General features: G+C 36.4%; 1 protein-coding gene across 9 annotated transcripts in view; it reads left to right on the top strand.

Annotated features, from left to right (window-relative positions):
• Positions 1-24,144, top strand: part of LOC110827043 (protein kinase C-binding protein NELL1) — a 116,616-nt gene that overhangs the window by 74,238 nt on the left and 18,234 nt on the right. For 5 of the 9 annotated variants that reach the window (XM_022058285.2, XM_087359228.1, XM_022058284.2 and 2 more), the window contains exons 2-8: positions 12,061-12,198; positions 14,356-14,439; positions 17,491-17,641; positions 18,795-19,071; positions 21,566-21,721; positions 22,113-22,241; positions 23,306-23,399. In XM_022058285.2, coding sequence (XP_021913977.2) covers positions 12,075-12,198; positions 14,356-14,439; positions 17,491-17,641; positions 18,795-19,071; positions 21,566-21,721; positions 22,113-22,241; positions 23,306-23,399 — 1,015 coding nt within the window. In that variant the 5' untranslated portion in view covers positions 12,061-12,074. Of the gene's footprint in view, positions 1-1,876; positions 1,999-12,060; positions 12,199-14,355; positions 14,440-17,490; positions 17,642-18,794; positions 19,072-21,565; positions 21,722-22,112; positions 22,242-23,305; positions 23,400-24,144 lie in introns of all 9 variants that reach the window. The other 4 variants (XM_087359227.1, XM_022058289.2, XM_022058290.2 and 1 more) reach the window with 2 other exon arrangements.

The following is a 24,144-nucleotide window of genomic DNA, read 5'->3' as shown; positions in this document are numbered from 1 at the left end:
CGTCTTTTAAAAGGAGGCCAGTTCACTTTTCTTGAGGACATGTGGACTCTGGCAGTTGTCCATAACATGTTTCCTTACCCCTACAATTAACCCTTTTCATCCAATGGACGAGATACATAGTATATTCTAAACTTGTTCTCTTTCCGTGTGTATCTGTGGTGTTCGGCATTTAATGAAAAGAAACTGGTTCTGCCATCTCTTGTCACTTTTATATAAACATCCACTGCTTTATGCAAGTTTAATGTAAGTTAACATTGAAATAGATCGTAAGATGTGTTTATAATGGGAAACTTAGCATTAGAAAGGCTGATAAAATGTCGTTAAATAATCGATTGATTACATTAGATCAAAATATAATTTTATATTTTATAGAATGTGGTTTCGTGACAAATATATTATCGTAATTTCTGATATTTGAATATATATCAAATCTTGTCCGTCTAATCACAATAAATTCTTATTAAATATTAAAATATTACAATAATTAACATTTAAAATATTTAAAATATTAAATGATGTTCTTTATCGAAATATTCGATTTACATTAGACCATCATTTTTTCACGACATGTTTCAGTTCCTAAAAGAACTATCTTCAGGTGTATATAATTATATAAAGATTCAAATCAATAATAACTTAAATACAATTTCTTAAATACAATTTCTATATATTATTTTAGCGTACACTTTTATCAGATGTTTATATAATTATATACACCTGAAGATAGTTCTTTTAGGAACTGAAACATGTCGTGAAAAAATGATGGTCTAATGTAAATCGAATATTTCGATAAAGAACATCATTTAATATTTTAAATATTTTAAATGTTAATTATTGTAATATTTTAATATTTAATAAGAATTTATTGTGATTAGACGGACAAGATTTGATATATATTTATTATATCACAATATGACGCAACTTTACCATCTCTGATATTTGACTTGTATAAATTACGTAGTCGATAAATGAAGTTTTGTTGTATGAAGAAGGGACTTGGCTGTTGAATAGTACGTTTTGTCCAACCGTGGGGACGCTAGCGTCTGGACATTTGGTGGGGTTAGAATGAGCAGGTGCTGATACACGCTCTGCGTAACATTGTGTTGTAAATATCGATTGTGGGTACGAACCTTGGCACTAGCAGTTACTGGATTATTAAGGTTCAAGTGGGTTCACAGATTGACATCTCTTCTCGAAATTTCTACCTCTTCCCAAGGACAGAAATAATGTTCATGTGCCAACTGATGAATTTAGTTTAATGTTATCAATAAAAGTATATGAAGTAAAATAAATTAATATATATATTTCATAATCATTAATTTTCGCTTTCCTTTAAAATATTTTATAGGAAGTTTAAAGATATTCAGGATGGATTAGAAATGGGTAAAACCAGTTTTTATTATATTAATTCATTAGGAAAAATATAAATACAAAGACGTTGTATCCGGCAGCTCTTGGTTTTACCCAGTGCTTCTAAGAAGATAACTTTATAATACCTTAAAATGTGAAACGGGATGTTTTCAATATCGTAACCACTTCATTATCCGTTAATCATCAGATTAATTAACACCGTCTTTAAATAAACTCATACGTTATGTGCTAGAATGGAGATTGAATTCTAAACGCAGAGAGAAATATGTTCATGTCATTAAAATGTAGGACATTAACTAAAAGAAACATTCGAATGTATGTTAAAATAGTTAAGAAATTATTTTTATAATACGTGTACTCTGTTGGAGTATATATTTGTTTATATTGGCTTGGGTTGTGTATTAGTTTTAAAGGTCTTACAGATATCTTGGCTTCAGAAACAATTATGTATAATGTATGTTAGGTTTAACAGCGTGAAAATTATAATGATGTTACTCTGTTTCAGGTAAGGTTATGAACGGAAGATCTACAATCATGCAAACGTATTATTGTTACTATCTACTTTATGACGTGGAAGGAGAGATTACGTGAACAGCACTGGGCACTAATGGATTATAAACATTTAACGTGAGTGCACTTAAATTTCAAATATTTAATTAATTAATTGTTTTTCTTCAAACATGGAATGTTTCACGCACCCAGGTTATATTTTTTTTAAATTCCAATCTCGATTATTGAATTATGTTAACGATTAACGGTCTACGTATATTATTTCAAAATTGAAGGCATTTGTACAAGCATGTCTTTTAAAACAATATCTCTGTATGGCATTGTAATCCTGGGGTCTCGGGTTCGATTCCCGGCGGTGCCCGAATTTATAACTTGTTTTGGGCAAGGCCGTGGTCTAGGCAACACGGAGTTTTCCTCCGTGGCATCCCAACAATTACTCCATTCACACACAGAAGAAGGCAATGGCAAACCACTTCTGGATCATCTGCCAAGAACGTATATGAACAGGTCCCAGTCCGAGAAAAGGATGGAAGGATCCTGTTCATATGGACCTGTCGTCAGACAGAACACTAAATAAATAATAATAATAATAATAATAATAATCTCTGCATATTTCAAACCCAAAATTCTTTGGAAGATACAGAAAACAATATTGTATGTGAACTTATACAGAATTTAATTTATTTAAAGTTCCGACTGTGGTCTTATACGAGACTACCAACGTTTCGGTTGAAAGTATCGCTTCCATCTTCAGGAAATATTTATAACCATCCATAAGGCAACATTGCGTCATAATTTATAAGACCACAGTAAGCATATTTGCCGTGTTTAAAACCTCAAATGTCATATTTGTTCTGTAAAAGTCTGTTTTATTTCCAGAAAATAAATGTGTTGCAAAAATCATAAGATTGTTTACACCTCGCCTGTTTTAATATTTTGACATTTATGAGTAATTTTATTTTGTCTAACCTTTCTCCGTTGTTTTAATAATAGTCTGATGTAGAGGAAATGTCAGGAAGGCTATAAATGTTGTAATGAGCAGAGAAGTTAATGTGTTAATAGCCGTTCTTTTCACGCACAAAAGCAAAACTCTTTTGTACCGTCTTAATTTTGTCAAATGTACGTAGTACTTGGTTAAAGGTAGTTAAAAGATGGTAGACGAACAGTGTTTTACAAATACGTTATGTGTAATTTCTCATACACCATTAACCTTTATGTAAGTGTATTGCAAATGCTAATCTGTTACTGCAAAAATAAATTAATATTTATAAATCTTACGACAATGAATATAATCTTAGAAAAGAATGTTTCAGACAAAACTTTGGCCTGTCCTGATCTGTATCGTGTTATATTATGAGCACTTTTTAAAATATAAATGTTGTAAAAGTAATATATTTTTTTAATGTTGGATCTTTTGGCTCGAGGTACCGCTTGGAATTGTGGGTAGACACCAGCGTTTCGGTGTAACATAGTACCTGCATCAGCTCTGAAGATGGAGGCAGTATGTTTCTCCGAAACGTCGGTATTACAAGTCCACACTGAATCAGAAACCCGGAATAGAAACATCGATTTGTTCACCGCCGTGAAAACCTCAAATGTAATAGTTTCTGTACGATAAATCTTTTTTATTTTAAATCTGTAAAGTCTCGATATGAGAGCTTCGTGAAAAATGTGTGTTATTTTTAACCTATTTGTACCAGAATTAAATTTATCTAACAATATTTATGTAATCTATTCAATACTAAATTTCGTCTAAATCCGTTCACTTTTTTATATGCAACGTACCGACATTCGATCTTTCTGTTCTGCGTTATTTTACGAGTTTTATGTCAAAAGGACCCCATTCGACAGACAGTAACTCACTTGCAATTCTGGATTAATCTACTGATCTACTAATTCAGTAACGAAATGTAACTGTGACGTCATATCCCTGTGTGCGATTTCGCGTCTGTATTATTTTTGTGTGTGTGTTTTTCCGTCCTAAATAGTCGTTTTAGAATCAAAACAGTAACAGCTTCAATTTGTACAGATTCATAAATTAATTAGCGATGGTAACTAACCCAGAACTAGCTTAATATAATATAAAATGGTAATGTACTTACAGATTACCACAATATTTTTTTTATTTAACTTAGTTTCATGTATCAAACCTAAGATTCTGAACCGTGTTTACAAAATTCTGAACCACATTAATCCATTTTGTATCCCCAACACGGAGTTTTCCTCCGGGGGCTTCCCCGGTTTCTCCGTGGCATCCCAACAATTACTTCATTCACACACAGAAGAAGGCAATGGCAAACCACTTCTGGATCATCTGCCAAGAACGTATATGAACAGGTCCCAGTCCGAGAAAAGGATGGAAGGATCCTGTTCATATGGACCTGTCGTCAGACAGAACAATAAATAATAATAAGATGAGGTGGTCTAGCGGTTAGAACGCTGGCCTTGTAATCCTGGGGTCTCGGGTTCGATTCCCGGCGGTGCCCGAATTTAGAACTTGTGTTGGGCAAGGCCGTGGTCTAGGCAACACGGAGTTTTACTCCGTGGCATCCCAACAATTACTCCATTCACACACAGAAGAAGGCAATGGCAAACCACTTCTGGATCATCTGCCAAGAACGTATATGAACAGGTCCCAGTCCGACAAAAGGATGGAAGGATCCTGTTCATATGGACCTGTCGTCAGACAGAACACTAAATAAAATAATCCCCACACACTATTTCCCTAATATCAGTTTTATTGTCCTTCCATTTTCGTCTAGGTCTTGCGAGTGGGTCTTTTACCATCGGGATTTTTAGCCATAATTTTGTACTAATTTCTCACCTCCTGTCCATCTCTCCTCCTTAATTTGATCATCGTAATATTATGTGAACAATACTATTTAGCTGCTAATAACGCAGTTTTATCCAGTCTTCTGATACGTCATCCGTTTTAGGTCCAAATATTGTTATAACCCCGTCCTCAAATATCCTTAATCTATTTTCTCCTTTGATGTCAAAGATAATCTTTCTCGTTCATGTATACGTTGTTTTAATATGGTCAGTAATTATAATTTATCACTTTAGAGCCATTTTAGAGCAGGCGACTTTATGGTGTAACGCGTGTTATGGATGTGTTACGAACCCTTCGTCTAAATTTTACGCATGAGTTCACATAACAAATTGCATTAGACACATTTGAAAGGATATCATGAAAGCTTCTGCCCTGAGAGACGTTTTATATACAAGGGGTTTTTGTGCGCTGTTAAACGTTTATTCTGATATCTCCTGTACACAGTAAAGTAGTTATTGGAGACACATGATAAATATGAGTGAATGGGTGATTATAATTATCCTCCTGATGATGGAGACAGAAATGACCTCTGAAACGTTGTGGGGGTGAGAAATTAATACATGTGGCTTGGAAAATCCGAAGGGAAGACACCTCTTCTTAGATCTAGGCGTAGATGGGAGGAAAAAATAAACCTTGGATAAAGGTGGATTGAAGATGCTTAGTGGATAGGGGCCGTTGGCAGGCTTTTGTGAATATGGTAATGAACCTTCAGGTTTCATACCAAGCGGAGACTAGCTAAGCGACTGTTGGCTTCTCAGGAAGAATTATGCACTTGGTTTAGTTTATAAAGTACGCCTATTGGCACTGTGTTAACTTCGCTGAGAAAAAAATATAATTATATTTATGTATTTATACAACTTTAAGTTTGTGTTTAGTGATAAATCAAAAGGTTTAGTTTAACAGTAAAACACGTGACGTGTATCAGGAAGATTTCAGTTTTAATGTGTAGAATTTATCCATCGTCTGTAGTTTAATAAAAATACGTTTCGGAAGCTGGATTTTCTTCTGTCTTCAGATAAAAAAGGAAGGTTAGGAACATAGCTGTTGGATCTCCTGATTGTGCTAGCCTCAGACTTGGACAGCTTCCATGTGCAATATTTATTCAGCGTGATGTATCAACTTGTGTCGCTTTTGAAATAAGGCTGAGTAGACTGGTTCTCTATAGCAGTTAATGGCATCTTTTTCTACCACAGAATCAACGCTTCATATGTACAGTCTTCCTAACTTGTTTTCAGAGACCGCTGTGGACACTCTGAATCACATTTAACCTCTTGATAAAACTGCAATGTTATAAACTTTATGGTGTGTCAATTTCTATTGGTATTTATTGGGCGATTAATTTACTTACTGGGAGATAGATGGGGAATGTAGCACGCATTCTGTAGACGAGAGATCCGTACAGAGTAGTCTGATAACTTCTATCAAATAGCAAACTTCAAAAACACGTGTTAAATGGAGGATAATATTAAAATAGATAGTGAAATGATAGGGTGTGGATTTGGTTCAGTTGTGTTAGGGGCTGATGGTGAGGTTTGGTGAAAATGGAAGCAGACCTTCACGTTCAATAATAGCAGAGAATTTGTTGACTAGCTGAGCGAGTATCGATTTTCGAAGAAATAACCTACACCATGGAGGGATTTAGTGTACGTATTTATCGTTCTGACGTGTCCTTTCATTTGTTTTGTTTGTGTCGTAATGACGTTCACAGTCAATAACGTCTGTGACAATGAAGGTAACTACGCTCCACAAACATTCATGATTGATTTTCGAACATCCTGGTTCGACCTTCTTACCAGTGTATACAAGGTTTTTTGGTCCCTTGATGGAAGAAATATGAGCACACCGTTAACGTTACTACAGTATCTTGTACGTATCGATAGTACATTCGATATAAATCGAATTATCGTCATTTAAATGTTTCGATATAAGCAAACTCAAAATGTCCTTAATTGTAATAGAACCATATTATAACCTCACAAACTGAAATTTTATTTAATGAATGTAAATTTGTAATTTTAATATTTTATTTTGTTAAGAAATTTGTAATTGGTGTTTGATTCTTAGCCACCTTGATTTTCTTTCCGCCAAGGTCATACCATCGCCTGAACAGTTGAACGTCTGTAGTAACTGAGAACATGAAATGTTGATGGTGCGCGGTGCGGGGAGGTGATTCACTCCAATACACGCTGAGTTGACCGTTGATAAAATGGAACGCTCCGACACAGCACGGAATGTCGGGACAATCGGGACTCTACCGTATTCTAATGCTAATTGTACCAATTCACTCCTAAACTTTGCGCATTCTCGTCGTCTGGTATCTAATTCTGCGGCTGCATCAGTCATTTGTTCCCTTTCACTACACAGAAGTCTGCGATGTAAACCCATTATTTCAAAATTTCATGTAATATAACAAGTTTCCCTGCTACGTACCGCCTGGGGTACAGGCAACTTCTTTAGCAGAACAATACTGCCGTTATACATAACATCGAGGGGTTTCTTTCCAAAGCTGCATGTTGAATGCTGGTAAATAGGTTTATTCGTCGTGGAACTGATGATGACATTGTTTGATCACAAGAGAATTAATTGGTTTTATACATATTTTACATAATCAAGATTTCAAAATGAGACTTGAAATTATTTTGAAGTACGTCTGTTTCCGCGAAATGTCACAAGTCTTGAAATGTGTTAATAAAACTAAGTTTGTGATGGAAAGTATCATATTTTTGCAGTGTTGCGTTGTATTACGTCAAATTTAACCATATTAGGGTAGTTAGTGATCTTTTTCGTATTCGATCTGTCCTGGGTTCAAATCTAGCCCCAGAGTGTTTTTGTTAAACTAGCAAGTGGCGTATATGGTCAACAGTATACTCTTTTAGAGGATTCGTTTTTTTATTATTTACTAGAAAAAATATTTAAATTTCAACCTTTGCATGATATCATATGCCCAATTTTGCACACTTTAAGCCAATGAACAATATAAACTAAGTGTGCTTAAAAATCTGTACTCCTCCCCCAATATTGTCAGGGTGATTAAGTCGAGAAGAATTAGATGGGTAGGGCATGTAGCGCGCATGGTTGGAACAAGAGGTGTGCACCGGGTATTGGTTGGGAAGCCTGAGGGGAAGAGACCGCTGGGGAGACCTAGACGTAGATGGGAGGATAATCTCAGGCGGGATCTACGGGAGATAGGAGTTGAAGGAGACTGGATTTTGTTGGCCCAGGACAGGGTCCGGTGGAGGGCTTTGGTTAATTCGGTGATGAACCTTCAGGTTCGGTAAGCCATCTAGTTAGTTAGTTAGTTAGTTAGTTAATGTCTTTCCTCTTATTGATAAGATTTCGATATAAATTAAAACATGAAAAGGAATTTAAATTTACGTAAAGCCGATTACTTATATATATTCCTTTTTTAATCTCCTTTTACACGTGTGTCGTCATTGATTGTTAAAGTTAGGTTACGGCTAAGCTGGCGTCGTCACCACATTTATAGTGGCGCTGCTGGTAGGCGTTCTGGCGCCTTCGTGACATCTGTAGATAGCAGTGAGAATCGGGAGTCTACGTGAGGGCTGACAAATTTTTGTTATTTCAGTTAATTAAATCGAGCAGTTTAGTGTAGCGCTCTATGTTTTTATTCTGGATGTACTCGGTTGGAATCTCGATATGCTTAAAGGCTGAATGATATCTTAGATCTCTTTAGTTTTTTCAGTGTCTTAAAGTAGTCGACTGCATTATATTTTACGTCATAAACCACTGCGTATAACAGTTCAGCCGTTGGAGATATTTTCTGGAAGGTACAGGTCTTGAGTTTTTGCTAGAAGATTTTTCCGTAGATTTCGTGTTTTTATCCAGGCATGGTCAACAGTAATTTAAGCCTTCATTGTATCTTCTTCCAGTGATTACGTATAATTTGAAGAAACATCTTACATTGTCCTGAATTTGTTCAGACCAATACAGAATACTACAGTTCATTACGACATGATCTGGTGCCCAGTTATTTCTTATCAATGGCAGTTTTACAAGAATTTCTCCGTTAAAACTCTCTTACGTATCATTATGAAGCAATAGACTCATTAATTTCTATGTGGCATGTAGTGACCAACTTTTAAACTGTCTCTACCATGATATATGATCTTAAGCTTTAACGACGACAAAGTATAATATATTCTTCTCGGGCTACAAGCAGTTTAAGGTGGTATAATGGAGGAAACACCGACGTTTCGAGAACCATCTTCGTCCTAATCCTCAAGGTATTGAAGTTGTCAACTTCAGTCCCTTCAATAACTGCAGTACACTGAAGACGAGGACAAAGATGGTTCTCGAAACGTCGATGTTTCTTCCATTAAAAATTACACGGCTGTTGGTACTGATTTTTGAAGCGGGATTGCAGGCTGTACAACCATCACATATTTATCCTGAAGATAGTAACTGCAGTGTTTGTCGAAAGGTTGGATAATTCTCAATATTCGGCATTGCTCACCCCTGAGGCCTAAGTTACACATTTACTTTCTATGAAGAAGGAAAATCAATGTTTTACTGACACTCCTAAGAATAACAGCTCAATGGACGCGTGTGTTGATTTTCACTGATTGAATGATTTTTTTTCTTTCTGAATGGGGGGTGACGCCCTTCACACAATCTCTCTTTTATTTCCGGCTGAGAGGTAAGATCTATTTTATTATATCAGCGGGAGGAATTAAGCCTCCAACCCTCGTCTGTCCTCGCGTCTTCAATTTCCTCATAACTTCATTATTATCAACTGCTTTTACACTCTCCCTGTATCCAGAACATCAATGCAATAATCCGTCTTGCGAGCCTTGGGGGAAACAGCAATTACTTAATTCAATTTGCTGGTTTTCAAGGGCTGAGTGTTTCATGTTAACCATGTTATCGCAGCTAACACTTCATAAACTAAAAAATTAGAAGTGTCACTTTCGTGGGTCATTGATACTCATTACACTAGCACTTCGCCACGGTGGTCTAGCGGTCAGAACACTAGCCTTGTAAGCCTGGGGTCCCGGGTTCAATTCCCGGTGGTGCTCAGATTTATAACTTGTGTTGGGCAAGGCCGTGGTCTAGGCATCACGGAGTTTTCCTCCGGGGGCTTCCCCGGTTTCTCCGTGGCATCCCAACAATTACTCCATTCACACACAGAAGAAGGCAATGGCAAACCACTTCTGGATCATCTGCCAAGAACGTATATGAACAGGTCCCAGTCCGAGAAAAGGATGGAACGATCCTGTTCATATGGACCTGTCGTCAGACAGAACACTAAATAATAATAAGATGAGGTGGTCTAGCGGTTAGAACGCTGGCCTTGTAATCCTGGGGTCTCGGGTTCGATTCCCGGCGGTGCCCGAATTTATAACTTGTGTTGGGCAAGGCCGTGGTCTAGGCAACACGGAGTTTTCCTCCGGGGGCTTCCCCGGTTTCTCCGTGGCATCCCAACAATTACTCCACTCACACACAGAAGAAGGCAATGGCAAACCACTTCTGGATCATCTGCCAAGAACGTATATGAACAGGTCCCAGTCCGAGAAAAGAATGGAAGGATCCTGTTCATATGGACCTGTCGTCAGACAGAACACTACAAATAAAAAAAAAAACACTAGCACACAGAAAAATTTAAGATGACTGACTTTTGGATTGTAACTCAGCGTAGTCTTGTAGAAATTTTACGACGTTTCAGAAGGCCTTGCTGCTTCCATCATCAGGGCGATGGAGGCAGCAAGGACCTCTGAGACTTTGGTAAACTTCTACAAGACTACGCGGTGTTAAGACATCTTAATTGCAGCCGTAAATGTTTATAGTTTTTACGTATGTTGAATTTTTTTAAATTATTTATCAATAAATACGGATTGATCTATAGATATATTGAATATTTCCATCGAAACAACTGGTTGTAATATAAGATGGTAAAGTTGCGTCATATTGTGATATAATAAGTATATATTAAATCTTGTCCGTCTAATCACAATAATTCTTATTAAATATTAAAATATTACAATAATTAACATTTAAAATATTTAAAATATTAAATGATGTTCTTTATCGAAATATTCGATTTACATTACTTTGTTAATTATTGTAATATTTTAATAAGAATTATTGTGATTAGACGAACAAGATTTAATATATACTGGTTGTAATATGTTTATTTGCATCACGTAAAAGTGTTATAATCGGAAACAAATAAATTAACCCAGTTCACTATTGCAATGCATTTAATATATCTACTGCTTTAATTCAAACCTCTTTCTGCAGAATCGAGAAGTCTCTCAGAGTCTTAAATATGGCCGCCTTCTTTGGAGTCAAAATTCCATTACCGTCGTCACAATAGCCCATAACTGATTCTAACCTCAGCTTCACAGCTTTGCATTATATTTCTTTAAGTTTCATTATTACCCTCCTTAAAACTTTCTGTAACAAAGTTACGTACTTCAGTTAACTCTTAATCTATTTCAATAATTATATTGTATTATGACGTATTTAGATAATTCATGGAAATTCTCTCGCTGTTCTTATAAAATAAACTTTACGACTTTATTTTAATTGTTTTCGTAATGAAGCCTTGATTCCTTTAGCGATAATTTCTTAAATTAGTTTCGACCAGTTTTCCTCCTTATACCATCGTAACTTACTGTACCAAGAGCAGGGGATTTATATACTGTGAAATCTAAATCATATTTATATGGCTTCACCTATTTTGCGAAGAGATATGCCATTCTTGCAAAAAGAAACGTGGTGATATAATTGTTCCAGTAAAGTAGTCAAGACTAAATTTCATCTTCCACATTCATTGAAGTGTAATTGGTAAAGCTTATTCGTTTAGGGGATTGATTAGTTTGCGCTGTTGGTATTACTGAAGGAAAAAGACAGTTGATAATCCGCTTTATCGCACAGAGCCACAGATTGGAAGTGGGAGAAACTTCTGTCTTCCATTTGATTAAATAGGAGCATCTAAGGAATTATGTATTTTGACTTTTCACCATTGCTGTCATGGAACTACTAAAAATTCATTAAAGATTTCTGTCTTCTGGGTTGTTGCCCCGTGTAGTATGGTAGATGTTTACCAAAGTTTCAGAGGTCCTTGCTGCCTCCATCGCCCTGATGATGGAAGCAGCAAAGTCTTCTGAAACATCGTCAAAACTTCTACTTGTTGTGTAAGCCACCAAGTTACTTTCTGGTCCATCAATTTAAGATAGAGTATTCAGAAACTAAAATTCTATCTCCTTCCTGAAATTCGATTAATTTCTACACGACTGAACACGTAAATCGCAGTTTTTGAAATCAAACTAAACCAAATTGTAAAGCTATACGAAAATGTAAATTGTTTTAACCTGTGATTTCAGCCGCAGGTCAGGAGATGAGTATCGATAATATCGATAATATCGATCTTCTCGAGTCCCTACACCTTCACAACACTAGCCATCAGGGAGTGACAGAGACTCCAGGCCCCCAGCGTCTGAAAGCTGCCTACAGCCTGCAAGGTAAGTGCTTTGCCAATAAGGCACGAACTGACAGATTTCCCAGTATTTGATATGTATATAATATCCATTGTCCGTCATGTTTGACTCTATGCGTCCTACGTTTGCGGTAAAAGATATTGAAATCAAATTCTGACGGTGGCGACTGTAGTGGTGGGGGTCTGAAGTCAGGCTAACGGTTTTTGAAGCTATTTTGATTTGTAATAACATTGCATCTTTATATTCTTCCGCGTATTGACATATAAAGTAGATTTACTATGGCATGGGATTTATGGGACACTCTGTATAATTCTGAAGTATGTTTCTACCGGCATACTTAATACTGACATCAGAAAAGAACTGAAAAGCCTACATCCATTATCTTTTCACCTGAGCTGGTTTCAGTGTTAAGAGTTATTTATTCCTGAAGTGACAATGGCTTGTACGCTATTGGCTACGCTTTGTATAAACCTAACCAAACAAGGGTGGGACATTTCGGCGTAAAGAACAAGGTTGAATGAAGATAATTCATTCTAGTTCACACAATACCGACCAAGTATACTGATTGCCATGGTAACATGTCAACAATACCCTCGTCCCAGTGAGTCGAGAACAATAACATAATGAAAGGACTTCTGCTGTTGAGGACTAAAGTGATATATAAGGTGATGATTATTATTTGTGGTTTTAAATCGCGAAACCAAAGTTGTAGACATTTTAATTTCGAATCAATAAACTCTTCCGAGTATTTACATTACTACACGGTGCAACATCCCATAAAACTGACATCTTCATACTCTAAGGAGTCACTACTATACGATATGTTTGAATATTACAAATAACACATCGTCCTGATGATGGAGGCAGTAAACTCCTCCGAAACATCCGTAAATATTTACAATATTGCATGGCGCAACATCCAAAGAGACTGCCATCTTCATACTCTGTGGAGTGACTACTATACGATACGTTTGAAGATTACAAATAATCGTCCTGATGATGGAGACAATAAACTCCTCCGAAACATCGGTCAATATTTACAATATTGGACGGTGCAACATCCCAAAAGACTGCCATCTTCGTATTCTATGAAGTGGGTACTATACGATATGTTTGAAGATTAGAAATAACACGTCCTGATGATGGAGGCAGTGAACTCCTCCGAAACGTCCCTCAATATTTACAATACTACACGGCGCAACATCCCAAAGACTGACATCTTCATATTGTATGGAGTGACTACTATAAGATATGTTTTAAGATTACAAATAACACATCGTCCTGATGATGGAGGCAGTAAACTCCTCTGAAATGTCGGTCTTTTTTCTACTAGTCTACGCGGTTCAGCCAATAGATGACAGATATTTCTTCCTACAATGAAAACAGCTTTATGAAATTCAGACAACTTAGACCACTTTTACTCGAAACGCATGGAGACTCCATGATGTGTTCTGTTCTATTATATATGATATTTACATTTACATTGTGTGCATGTGTGGAGGGGGTCAGACGTTATATTGATCAAACAACGCACAAAATGTGGGAAACACACAATTTTTAGGTACAATTGATAAAATTCAGCCGCCGATATATTCCTAGAAATCGTAAAGAAAAAAAAAATGTTCATGTCTCTTTTCAGTTCTTAGTTATGATCTTAATGACAGGGATTCGATTCCCGTCAAGAGCAGGAACAAAGTTTCCAGCACGTCCAGACTGACTCTTGGACTTACCCAGCCCTTTATTCAATATTTTATTATTATTATTATTTATTTGACTGCAAATGGGTTTTTACCCGGTGGCAGTGGTCCTACAATAAGACACAACAAAACATAAGACAACAATAACAATAAGAAACAACAGAACAATGAGACAGAACAAAACAATAACACAAAAAAACATAAGACAACAAAAACAATAACAATAAGAAACAACAGAACAATGAGACACAACAAAACAGTAAGACAAAAAGACATAAGACACAACAAAAACAATAAGACACAACAAAACAGTAAGACAAAAATACATAAGACATAATATGTCCTGGGTTCTGTTTCTACGGACACAAAATAACTTACGTGTGAATCTCGCCATTTGTATTCGATTACCAAGCTTAAGAATATGTGGATTTTTATTACCATACGCTTCCATAAATAAATGGGTAATTTTTGTTTCATATTGCAGTTCGTATACAGCAACAAGACTTCTTGGCTGAAACACCGTGTGTCGAGAATCGATTTTTATTCCGTGGTACGAGAAAACATTTAGGTTAGGTTTGATATTTCTGTATGCGATGTTGGTAATTATCTTAATGTATAAGTAACTACATTGATAGTTCCATTGAAGGTCACCATTGAAACAAAATGGCAGATTGCAGATAAATAAATAAAACCAGAAATATTAAGCTCAAAGTTATGCCCTACATTTTTTATTTATTATGTTTATTCGAGAGCGGCATGTTTCGGTCCGTTTTTGACCATCCTCAGGTCGTACAAGCACTGTGTCGAAAGTAAAATTATACTATTACAATTACGACACATAAACTTTAATTAACATTGTATTAAATTACATGGAATACATTAATCTTGAGATAATAGGTGTGGCAGATATATTAAACGTGTGAAAATAAATTTATGCAGGTGTAAAATATATTCCTGTTTAATAAGGCATGTTTGTATATGATAAAGTTAATTTATGTTATCTTGATATTATACATTTCGTGGAATAAGAGGCGTGTGTAATACTTATGTTCATTGCTGTTACTGTTAACTGTTTTTTTTTGTGAGTTCATTACACAGAAATTTACTGATGCAAAAAAGTTAAAATAAACCATTTCACGAAAATTCTTCAGATTGACTTTGCTTCGTTGAATTTAACTCAGAAACAGATCCTATCACAAATGAGAGAGATTAGAATCCCCATTCACTGTGTACAAGTCATACAGCTGAAAAACTAGAGAGAGAAAAAAAATTATTAATAAAGAACCGAACATACGCACTGCTCAATGACAGTATAAGTGTTTGTATACAGCATTAAATTATATTGTTACATTAATTTGATTATAGATACATTACGTTTATAATTTTCAATAATTTTTTATCATAAAGTAAGTTCCTGAGTCACTATGAAGTCGTCTGAAATATTTCTGCGTTCCTAGATATTACTTATAAAAAATAAGACGTAAGTATATCGCCCTGCTCGTGCGGCAACTTCTCCGTCACTCCTGTATGGCGGGACATACTACATCGCGGTTTGCAGGAGTTAACGTACTGCTTATAAACTTAAGCCGATGCTGAACTTTAGGGGAAGTTGAACAAGCAGATAGAATGAAGAGGTTGAATGTGAAGGCATCTCGCCGTGTTGTTTAGAGTAGTGATTCCTCCAACAAGCATTGCGCTAGTTAGCATTTTCCGTAAACTTCTTGGTTCGTCCAAAATGAATTAGAAATTAATGTTTATGCACCTGTTATAAAAAATTAATGGTCTAGCGGTCAGAACGCTGGCCTTGTAATCCTGGGGTCCCGGGTTCAACTCCCGGTGGTGCTCAGATTTATAACTTGTGTTGGGCAAGGCCGTGGTCTAGGCAACACGGAGTTTTCCTCCGTGGCATCCCAACAATTACTCCATTCACACACAGAAGAAGGCAATGGCAAACCACTTCTGGATCATCTGCCAAGAACGTATATGAACAGGTCCCAGTCCGAGAAAAGGATGGAAGGATCCTGTTCATATGGACCTGTCGTCAGACAGAACACTAAATAATAATAAGATGAGGTGGTCTAGCGGTCAGAACGCTGGCCTTGTAATCCTGGGGTCCCGGGTTCAACTCCCGGTGGTGCTCAGATTTATAACTTGTGTTGGGCAAGGCCGTGGTCTAGGCAACACGGAGTTTTCATCCGTGGCATCCCAACAATTACTCCATTCACACACAGAAGAAGGCAATGGCAAACCACTTCTGGATCATCTGCCAAGAACGTATATGAACAGGTCCCAGTCCGAGAAAAGGATGGAAGGATCCTGTTCATATGGACCTGTCGTCAGACAGAACACTAAATAATAATAAGATGAGGTGGTCTAGCGGTCAGAACGCTGGCCTTGTAATCCTGGGGTCCCGGGTTCAACTCCCGGTGGTGCTCAGATTTATAACTTGTGTTGGGCAAGGCCGTGGTCTAGGCAACACGGAGTTTTCATCCGTGGCATCCCAACAATTACTCCATTCACACACAGAAGAAGGCAATGGCAAACCACTTCTGGATCATCTGCCAAGAACGTATATGAACAGGTCCCAGTCCGAGAAAAGGATGGAAGGATCCTGTTCATATGGACCTGTCGTCAGACAGAACACTAAATAATAATAAGATGAGGTGGTCTAGCGGTTAGAACGCTGGTCTTGTAATCCTGGGGGGTCTCGGGTTCGATTCCCGGCGGTGCCCGAATTTGTAACTTGTGTTGGGCAAGGCCGTGGTCTAGGCAACACGGAGTTTTCCTCCGGGGGCTTCCCCGGTTTCTCCGTGACATCCCATTCACACACAGAAGAAGGCAATGGCAAACCACTTCTGGATCATCTGCCAAGAACGTATATGAAGAGGTCCCAGTCCGAGAAAAGGATGGAAGGATCCTGTTCATATGGACCTGTCGTCAGACAGAACACTAAATAAATAATAATAAATAAAAACTTATTCCGAGGTTGGTCGGAAACTAATTGTTGACACAACATAGATAGAGTATCTTTACTTTATATTACAGACTTGTTGCATAATGTAATTCATAGCTTACGATATATATTTAAATACACGTGCTAGTTTGTTTGTTAGTTTACGATCTTCTAAAATAACTATTTACACCGCATGAAATCATAATCAGTAATTATATTGTTTATTTTGTGTTATATTATTTAATTATAAGGTAGTATATTTGCGTCATATTGTGAATTAGGTTAATATTTTAATATTTTCTGTCAAATCACAATTTTTAATAAGATAATAAAATATAAAATATTTAAAATATCATTTCACGTTCCGCATCGAATGATCGATCATTCGATGCGGAACGTGAAATGATATTTTAAATATTTTATATTTTATTACCTTATTAAAAATTGTGATTTGACGGAAAATATTAAAATATTATTTAATTAATCAAAAATAAATTTTTACATTCAATTTTATATAATGCTTTGTTAGTACTCTTCATTAAAGACGTATTTTTACTAGAGCCTACCGTAGATTTTCCCGCTGTTTTTAACGGGTCGTCTTCTGGTTTATATTATTAACTTACTTTTCATCGTCTGTCTTGTTTACTGACCTAATGTCTGTTGCAGGTGATCGCCGTGACTTGAGATTAAACCCGAAGGTATACGACAAAGCTGTAGGGTTACTGAGGAACAATTCAGAATTTACTGTGGCCGTATCACTCCGCCAGGAAGAAGCCAATGTTGGCACCATTGTTTCTTTCGCTCATGGCACCAACAGGTAAGCTGTAAGCCAGTGATTTATCTGAAATGGGGATGGCTGTCTTCCGGGTTGTATTGTCGTGTAGTCTGGTACCGGCGTTTCGGAGGTGCTTGCTGCTTCCATCATCAGGAAGGTCCTCTGAGACCAGACTACACGGCAGTACAACCCGGAAGACAGCCATATTCGTACTCATATCCTACTTAATTTTATTCACGCTAAAAATAAATTCTCAGCAGTTAAGAACATATTGTAATGTACTGTCACGTGAGTTGTAATTTGCATTAAGCTGTTCTTCATTTATAAATGTTCCACGTCTAGTATTCGGAGTGCAGACAGCCTCTCTTGAAACCTCTAATGCAAAATCTAGAAGGCCTGTAGCGTGGCTTTAGAATCGCTACCATTTATCATCCCACGTGATACGACAGCCTTTTATTCGAGCTATCGATTAATCATATTTTTGGTTCTCCTGCCTGGTTTTCCCAATACATGACACATTTCCTTTTGTTTGTGGTAAATATAGCTTTAATTTTTAGGAACACTTTTACTGTATCTAATAAATCACGATACCATTTAGTCTAACACGACATTTACTTTGGCTCAATAAAATGTGACGTTAAATCACGGAAACCATATTTGAAAGCCACCTACCCCAATACATTAACAATTTAAAGCCGAGTGGTAACTATGTATACCATCTGATTTAACAATTTATGTGTTTAGTATGATTTTCAGTGTAAACAGCGATTATTTCCTTAAACGGCGTCAACCAGATGATCTTTGGTGAAGTGTTGTGTTTTCTTTGCGGTACGGACTGGACTCTTAAATATAATTTAGACGAGTTTCTTTGACACCCGTTTTAAAAAGATATTGTCAGTTTATTAAGAAAAACTTGATTTTTCATTTATATTTAATTCTGTATTTTATTTAATCAGAATTTATTATATAATTTTTGGTGCGGGGTCCGGAGTATCAGAAAGATTACGAGAAATTGAAGTAACGGGTTGTTATTAATATGATAATGAACCATTTTGTTTCAAAGAAGGTATTTCTTAACCATTTAATGACTCTAAACCACGATATTACAAGAGAATAACATTTTACTCTGAATTAATTTCATAACTTAAGAAACAGTTGTGAGAATAACGCGTGAGAGCGGAGATGTTTTTAACAGGTACCTGGAATTGCAATCAAGCGGTCGAAAGGACGAGATTCGGTTTCACTATAAAGCACAGCACGAAATGACAGCTAAGATAGAGACGTTCCCTTTCCGCCTGGCTGACAACGAATGGCACAAAGTCGCTGTATCGGTGAGTGGAGCTCAAGTCGAACTGCTGGTAGACTGTCACCCGCTCTATCGGAGAATTATACGTCCTCTGGACCGGAACTTCACTGTGCCGCAGCTCGGGCTCTGGATCGGGCAGCGTAGCCGAGGACACTCCTACTTCAAGGTGAGTCTCACAAGGTGAGAACTTACTGGGAATTCGAGTGAACTCTTTTCACTCTATCCCCGAAAAATCTTTCCCGGAATAAATAAAAGTTGTCCTGTTGACCAGCTTGGCAGTCATTGGTATTAGATAACCTAAAACTTTAGATTCTGTTACCAAAGATTTAGCATCAGATTTAATTTTAATCAGCAGCTACACTCACAATGTTTTAAGCATCCTTAATCCATGATATAGATGGTAGCACCAGGATGAATAACAAAAAATATTCCGTGAGCCAACTCCATTACGTAATTATTCTTAACGATGTTATAAAATTCAGTCAGGTTTAGAAACATTGTAGTAACGAAAGAGTAACGCATAGTTTCAAATAAATATGACGTAACACAGCATTTTCGATCGTACGATAATGAAACAAATTAGTCTTTTCAAACAGAAGGTTTACTAGGTTACTAAGTCAAGGTTATTAAAAGTTTGTTAGTCATCTGTTATAAATTCGAGATTCTTCGTAATTCGATAACAATCGATAGAATGGTAATGTCGAGTGTACTAATCTCGATTCTTTGTTTCTGTAATAACTTTCTACACTGTGTGCGGTGTGAGAAAGAAGGAAAATGGAATTCTTGTGTGGGCGTCTGTTATCGTGTTGCTACAGGCAACGACTTGACGCGTTTGGTGTTCCTTTTAATGTTATTTCGAATGGTGGTAGTGTAAAAACGATGTTAATGTCAGACGACTACTAGTTATTAGAAATCCATTGATTTAACCTATACAGCGACCACGCTTGCTAAATGTCGTTCACTGTTTTATTTTGTGGAAAGTAGTTCGTGCTTTGAATCTACTTTAAAGCTTTTATGTTGTTTTTTAAGGTTGTTTAAACTTATTCAAGATTAATGATACGTTTCAAAGAAATGTTAGTGTAGGGAGCGAGACAGCATTTTCTTGGTAAGGCCTTTTATCTTCACAGTAAATGAAGATTAAGTTGTTTTTGACCAAAGCCAAAGCTTTTATTATGAAATGAGTACAGTGTTACAAAAAAATTGTCCAGTATTTTTAATTGTCTACAACACGTTGGCGTGGGAAAGAATGGACCTTTCAGGATTACAGATGTAACTGTCACTGTTTGACTGTTGTTTCATTAAGCACAGATGTGAGAAATTAATACAGAATTTTTGTAGGGAAGGCTTTTGGAAAGCAACCACTTCGAAGGTCAATTAGGAGACTTGAGGGTAGCGTTGAACAAGATCTTAAGGGAATAGTTTGTGAAGTAAACTGATGGCCCATTATTAGTCCAAATGATGACTTTGGTGGAGAAAATCTTCTTTGTTGTAATAATTATAATTCAGAAAACTTAATTATAATTATTGTAGGAGAGTTACATAATTTCATAACGAATGAGTTGTATATATTAGAATAAATGTGGAGTAATATCCTTTGAGTAACTTTAGTACCTTGTACGAGACCCGGTTATTTTCAAGGCGAATAACGGTATATTATTAAATAGGCAGCAACGACCCACATTATCCTTAACCTTTTAAGAGAGTCACTCCGTTTTCAATTTAACACTATGTGGCCTCTGTAGTTGATACCTGGTCATAATATAACCGAATAATAAGTAGACTTAATTGTACCTAGTCTCTTGGCTCATTCTGTATGAGATTAAAATGTATTTGACGTGTGGTAACCAGTGATTGTCATTTCAATCATTATAGTACGTAACTACCACATCCAGATTAATGCCATACAAGCTAGCTGGATCCTCCCTCGGCTTTGGTATTACATCCACGTAATGTTGTGGTTCTGGTATTACGGCTGTAGAGGGACAGCCAGATGACTTTGTAACCCCTCTGGTTGAAGCGTAATGAGGTTGTTGTGTTTGTTCAAATATTTCATCTCTGAAGTACAGAACCGATTTTAATGACGTTTCATACTGGTGAGTTCTCACTGATGGTTCTCAGACTGATTTAATTTTGAAGTGCCTCCCCCACCAAGCACCCATGTTATGTAAAGCACAAAATGAGCTTCATCGAAATTCCTAAAATAGATCGTAGTGCAAAAATTAGAATATGATCTAAAACATAAGATCTATATATATATAGTTTAAAGCCCAATGTACCACCAATTGTAACGATTAATAACTCTGCATTTTGTACTTGTGGGTTTCATATAATTCTGACTTTAAAGGGGGATTATTTCCTTAAATGGACTTAGCAAGTAGGTCTTAGTAATGGAGAAGTGTTGTGTTTTCTTTGAGGTACGAACTGATTTCATAAATATTGTTTAGGTTAATTTTGGCTTCAAAGGATTAAGATGTACAATGGCCTTTGTTTGAAAATAATTTCAGGTTCTGTGCAATGCCCTATAGGTTATGTCACATACCCTGTAATTTACTTATTTATATATTTATACTTTATTTATCGACTCTTTTTAGGAACTCGGACTGTATAGCGTCAAATCACAGGATGTTATTGATTTTATGTAATATTCTGTGTTGCTGCAGGGTGCATTGCAGGAGGTTCATCTCATCTCGGGCCCGCACGGGTACCTGACGCAGTGTCCGCATCTGAGTTCAACTTGCCCCACCTGTGGACAGTTTTCATTATTGCAGAACACAGTGGAACAACTCACAAAACATTTGCATGAACTGTCGGAGAGGGTTCGTAAAGTTTTTAACACAATATTCCATTCAGCGTTATGAATTAGTTACACGTGTCCTTTCCCGGGAGTAGGTAAAGCACGGCCAGGGCGTGACATTAACCTCTCACCCCCGTCTAGTGCCAAGGTTAAGAATGAGTAGGAGCTATTCCCCCATGCGCCTACATGGCGTATAGTAGGACTTTGGAACTAATATGTAATATAAGGAATTTGAAAAAGATGGGGGTACATATGATTAGTTTTTGATTTTATAGAACTAATATTCATATTTCCACAAGATACCTATATATATTTTTATAGTTTCTTCATTAATGTGTGTTAAAGACTCTAGTCTGTCTTTCCCCCCCCTTAGTCACGCGACATATCAATTGAATGTTATTTTCCGATCACAGCTGGTGGCGGCAGAAGGAAGAATAAGCCGCGTGGAGGAGTGCGACTGCCAGAAGTCTTGTCGAGTAAACGGTTCAGTCCATTCGGATGGCGCCACATGGCAACGAGGATGTGATATCTGTTCCTGTGTGGTGAGTAATTAATTTCAGCTGGAAGGATATCCAGAAAGTTATTTTTATGTTTAGTATCTTCTTGTTCCGCGTTTGGATAATATTCAGATTGAAACCAAGAAGCGTGCCTGTTTAAAAGCGTAGTTTACGACCTGTCAACAGCTCCATATACATTGTTATTCTCATCGCAATCGGTGAAGTATTGTTTTAATACCTTTGTTAACACGTAATACCAACTTCTGTTTGGAAATGTACTTTTTGACAAATTAATCTTTTTTTTTGTAAAGTTTAACCCCTTAAAGCAGATTAATAAATATATATATATATATATATATATATATATATATATATATATATATATATACCATCTGCTTTGACAGTAATGCGTCATTTTGTATTAATGAATTTTGTATGATTTTCATTGTATTTCCTTTAAATATTGATAACCGTTTGATCTTTGTAATAGGGAACTATTGTGTTTTCTTTGCGGTAGGGACTGAATTCTGAAATATTATTCAGTAATAACATGTGTATGTGTTGTTCTATTTTCCTTGTTTAAGTTATTACATAATGTACCTCTTTTTGTTAGTTTTCATCCTGAATCAGTGTCTAAAGTCAAATAATTGTCTCCAAAATTGATGATTACTGCCTCCATATTTTCTGCCCTGTTATGAATGTTTGACAATCTCGTCTCTCTTTTCCTATAAAATAGCAAACACAATTTGTCCACTTCCCTGCAAATATTTTTTCTATTAATTCTTTTACGAACTTTTTAACATCTGTTATCCAGAAGGTCTTATTGTGCGTTATCACTTACCCCTTGGCCTGAGCCAATATGGGGTGTAGGATTCGCCTTGTAATAACTGGGTAGACGATGGAGCGCCGTCTTATTCTGTGCTTTGACCGTGTTATCAACAAATTCTTATCATGAATATTTCTGTATCTTGAAACTAGACTGAGAATCTCTATACTCAGCACTTGTTTTCCACGAGAATTAAAATTACAGTAGTTAAACCACTTCGCCGACAACAAATGATCAGTACGCTACAATACTAAGTAATGTCCTGTGTTTGGTTTTGTTGCAGCATGGTGAGATCCAGTGTCGGCCCGTGCAGTGCCCTGACATAAGGTGCAAAAACCCTGTGATCAATCCAGGGGAGTGTTGCCCTAGCTGCCTTAGTAAGTACTGTTCATGGCCACACATATAAAATCCTTTGGCCTAGATTAAAGTGTGATAAATACAGTGAAAATTGGTGTGTCTAATGTTGACTACCCAGACTGATACAAAACGCCAATTTCTTTTTTATTCATTTGCTGCAGAATTAGATATTTTCGATATCTCTCAGTTAAATGCTCGTCGTAATTGTAAAAATGTAACCGTCTTACTGTAAGAGAATGTAGTTGACCATTCCAATAATGATTACCAAAGATACGTTTTGTCTAGTACGGCATAAACGTTGAAGTACTGGGTCGACAAATGATATCTTTTTTAGTACGATTAAAGAAATATTGCTGCATTTCAGTGTCTTGACTACGATTATCGCGGACAACTTTACCTTCTTTTAAAAAAATTTTATTTTAATAATTATCAGATATACAAGTATATTTTAAACTTTTTAAATAAAAGAGCATTTTCAATCTACTTTTTCAGGGTTTTTATTTTCCTCAAATACATTGCGATCACATTAAAAATTCTTAATTAAATTAAGGACACTAACTCCAAACACTGCATATTTTTTCTCTTCTCTTGAGATAAATGATGTATTTAGGAAGTTAATTTGAAACTCTTATGTCTAATTATTTTTTAATTCAATTACTTTTACAACTATAATGGATTCTTCTTGGGCTACCAGCCATGTCAGGGATGAAAACATTACTCGCAGCCAGTAAAATTTCTGCAGGATATCTCACATTAAGTGTGTTG

The sequence above is a fragment of the Zootermopsis nevadensis genome, unplaced genomic scaffold (assembly GCF_977971745.1).
Source record: "Zootermopsis nevadensis isolate Lab colony 2312 unplaced genomic scaffold, Znev_1.0 Znev_ptg000031l, whole genome shotgun sequence".
NCBI classification, from domain to species: domain Eukaryota; kingdom Metazoa; phylum Arthropoda; class Insecta; order Blattodea; family Termopsidae; genus Zootermopsis; species Zootermopsis nevadensis.
This window is presented reverse-complemented; position numbering and strand designations above follow the sequence as displayed.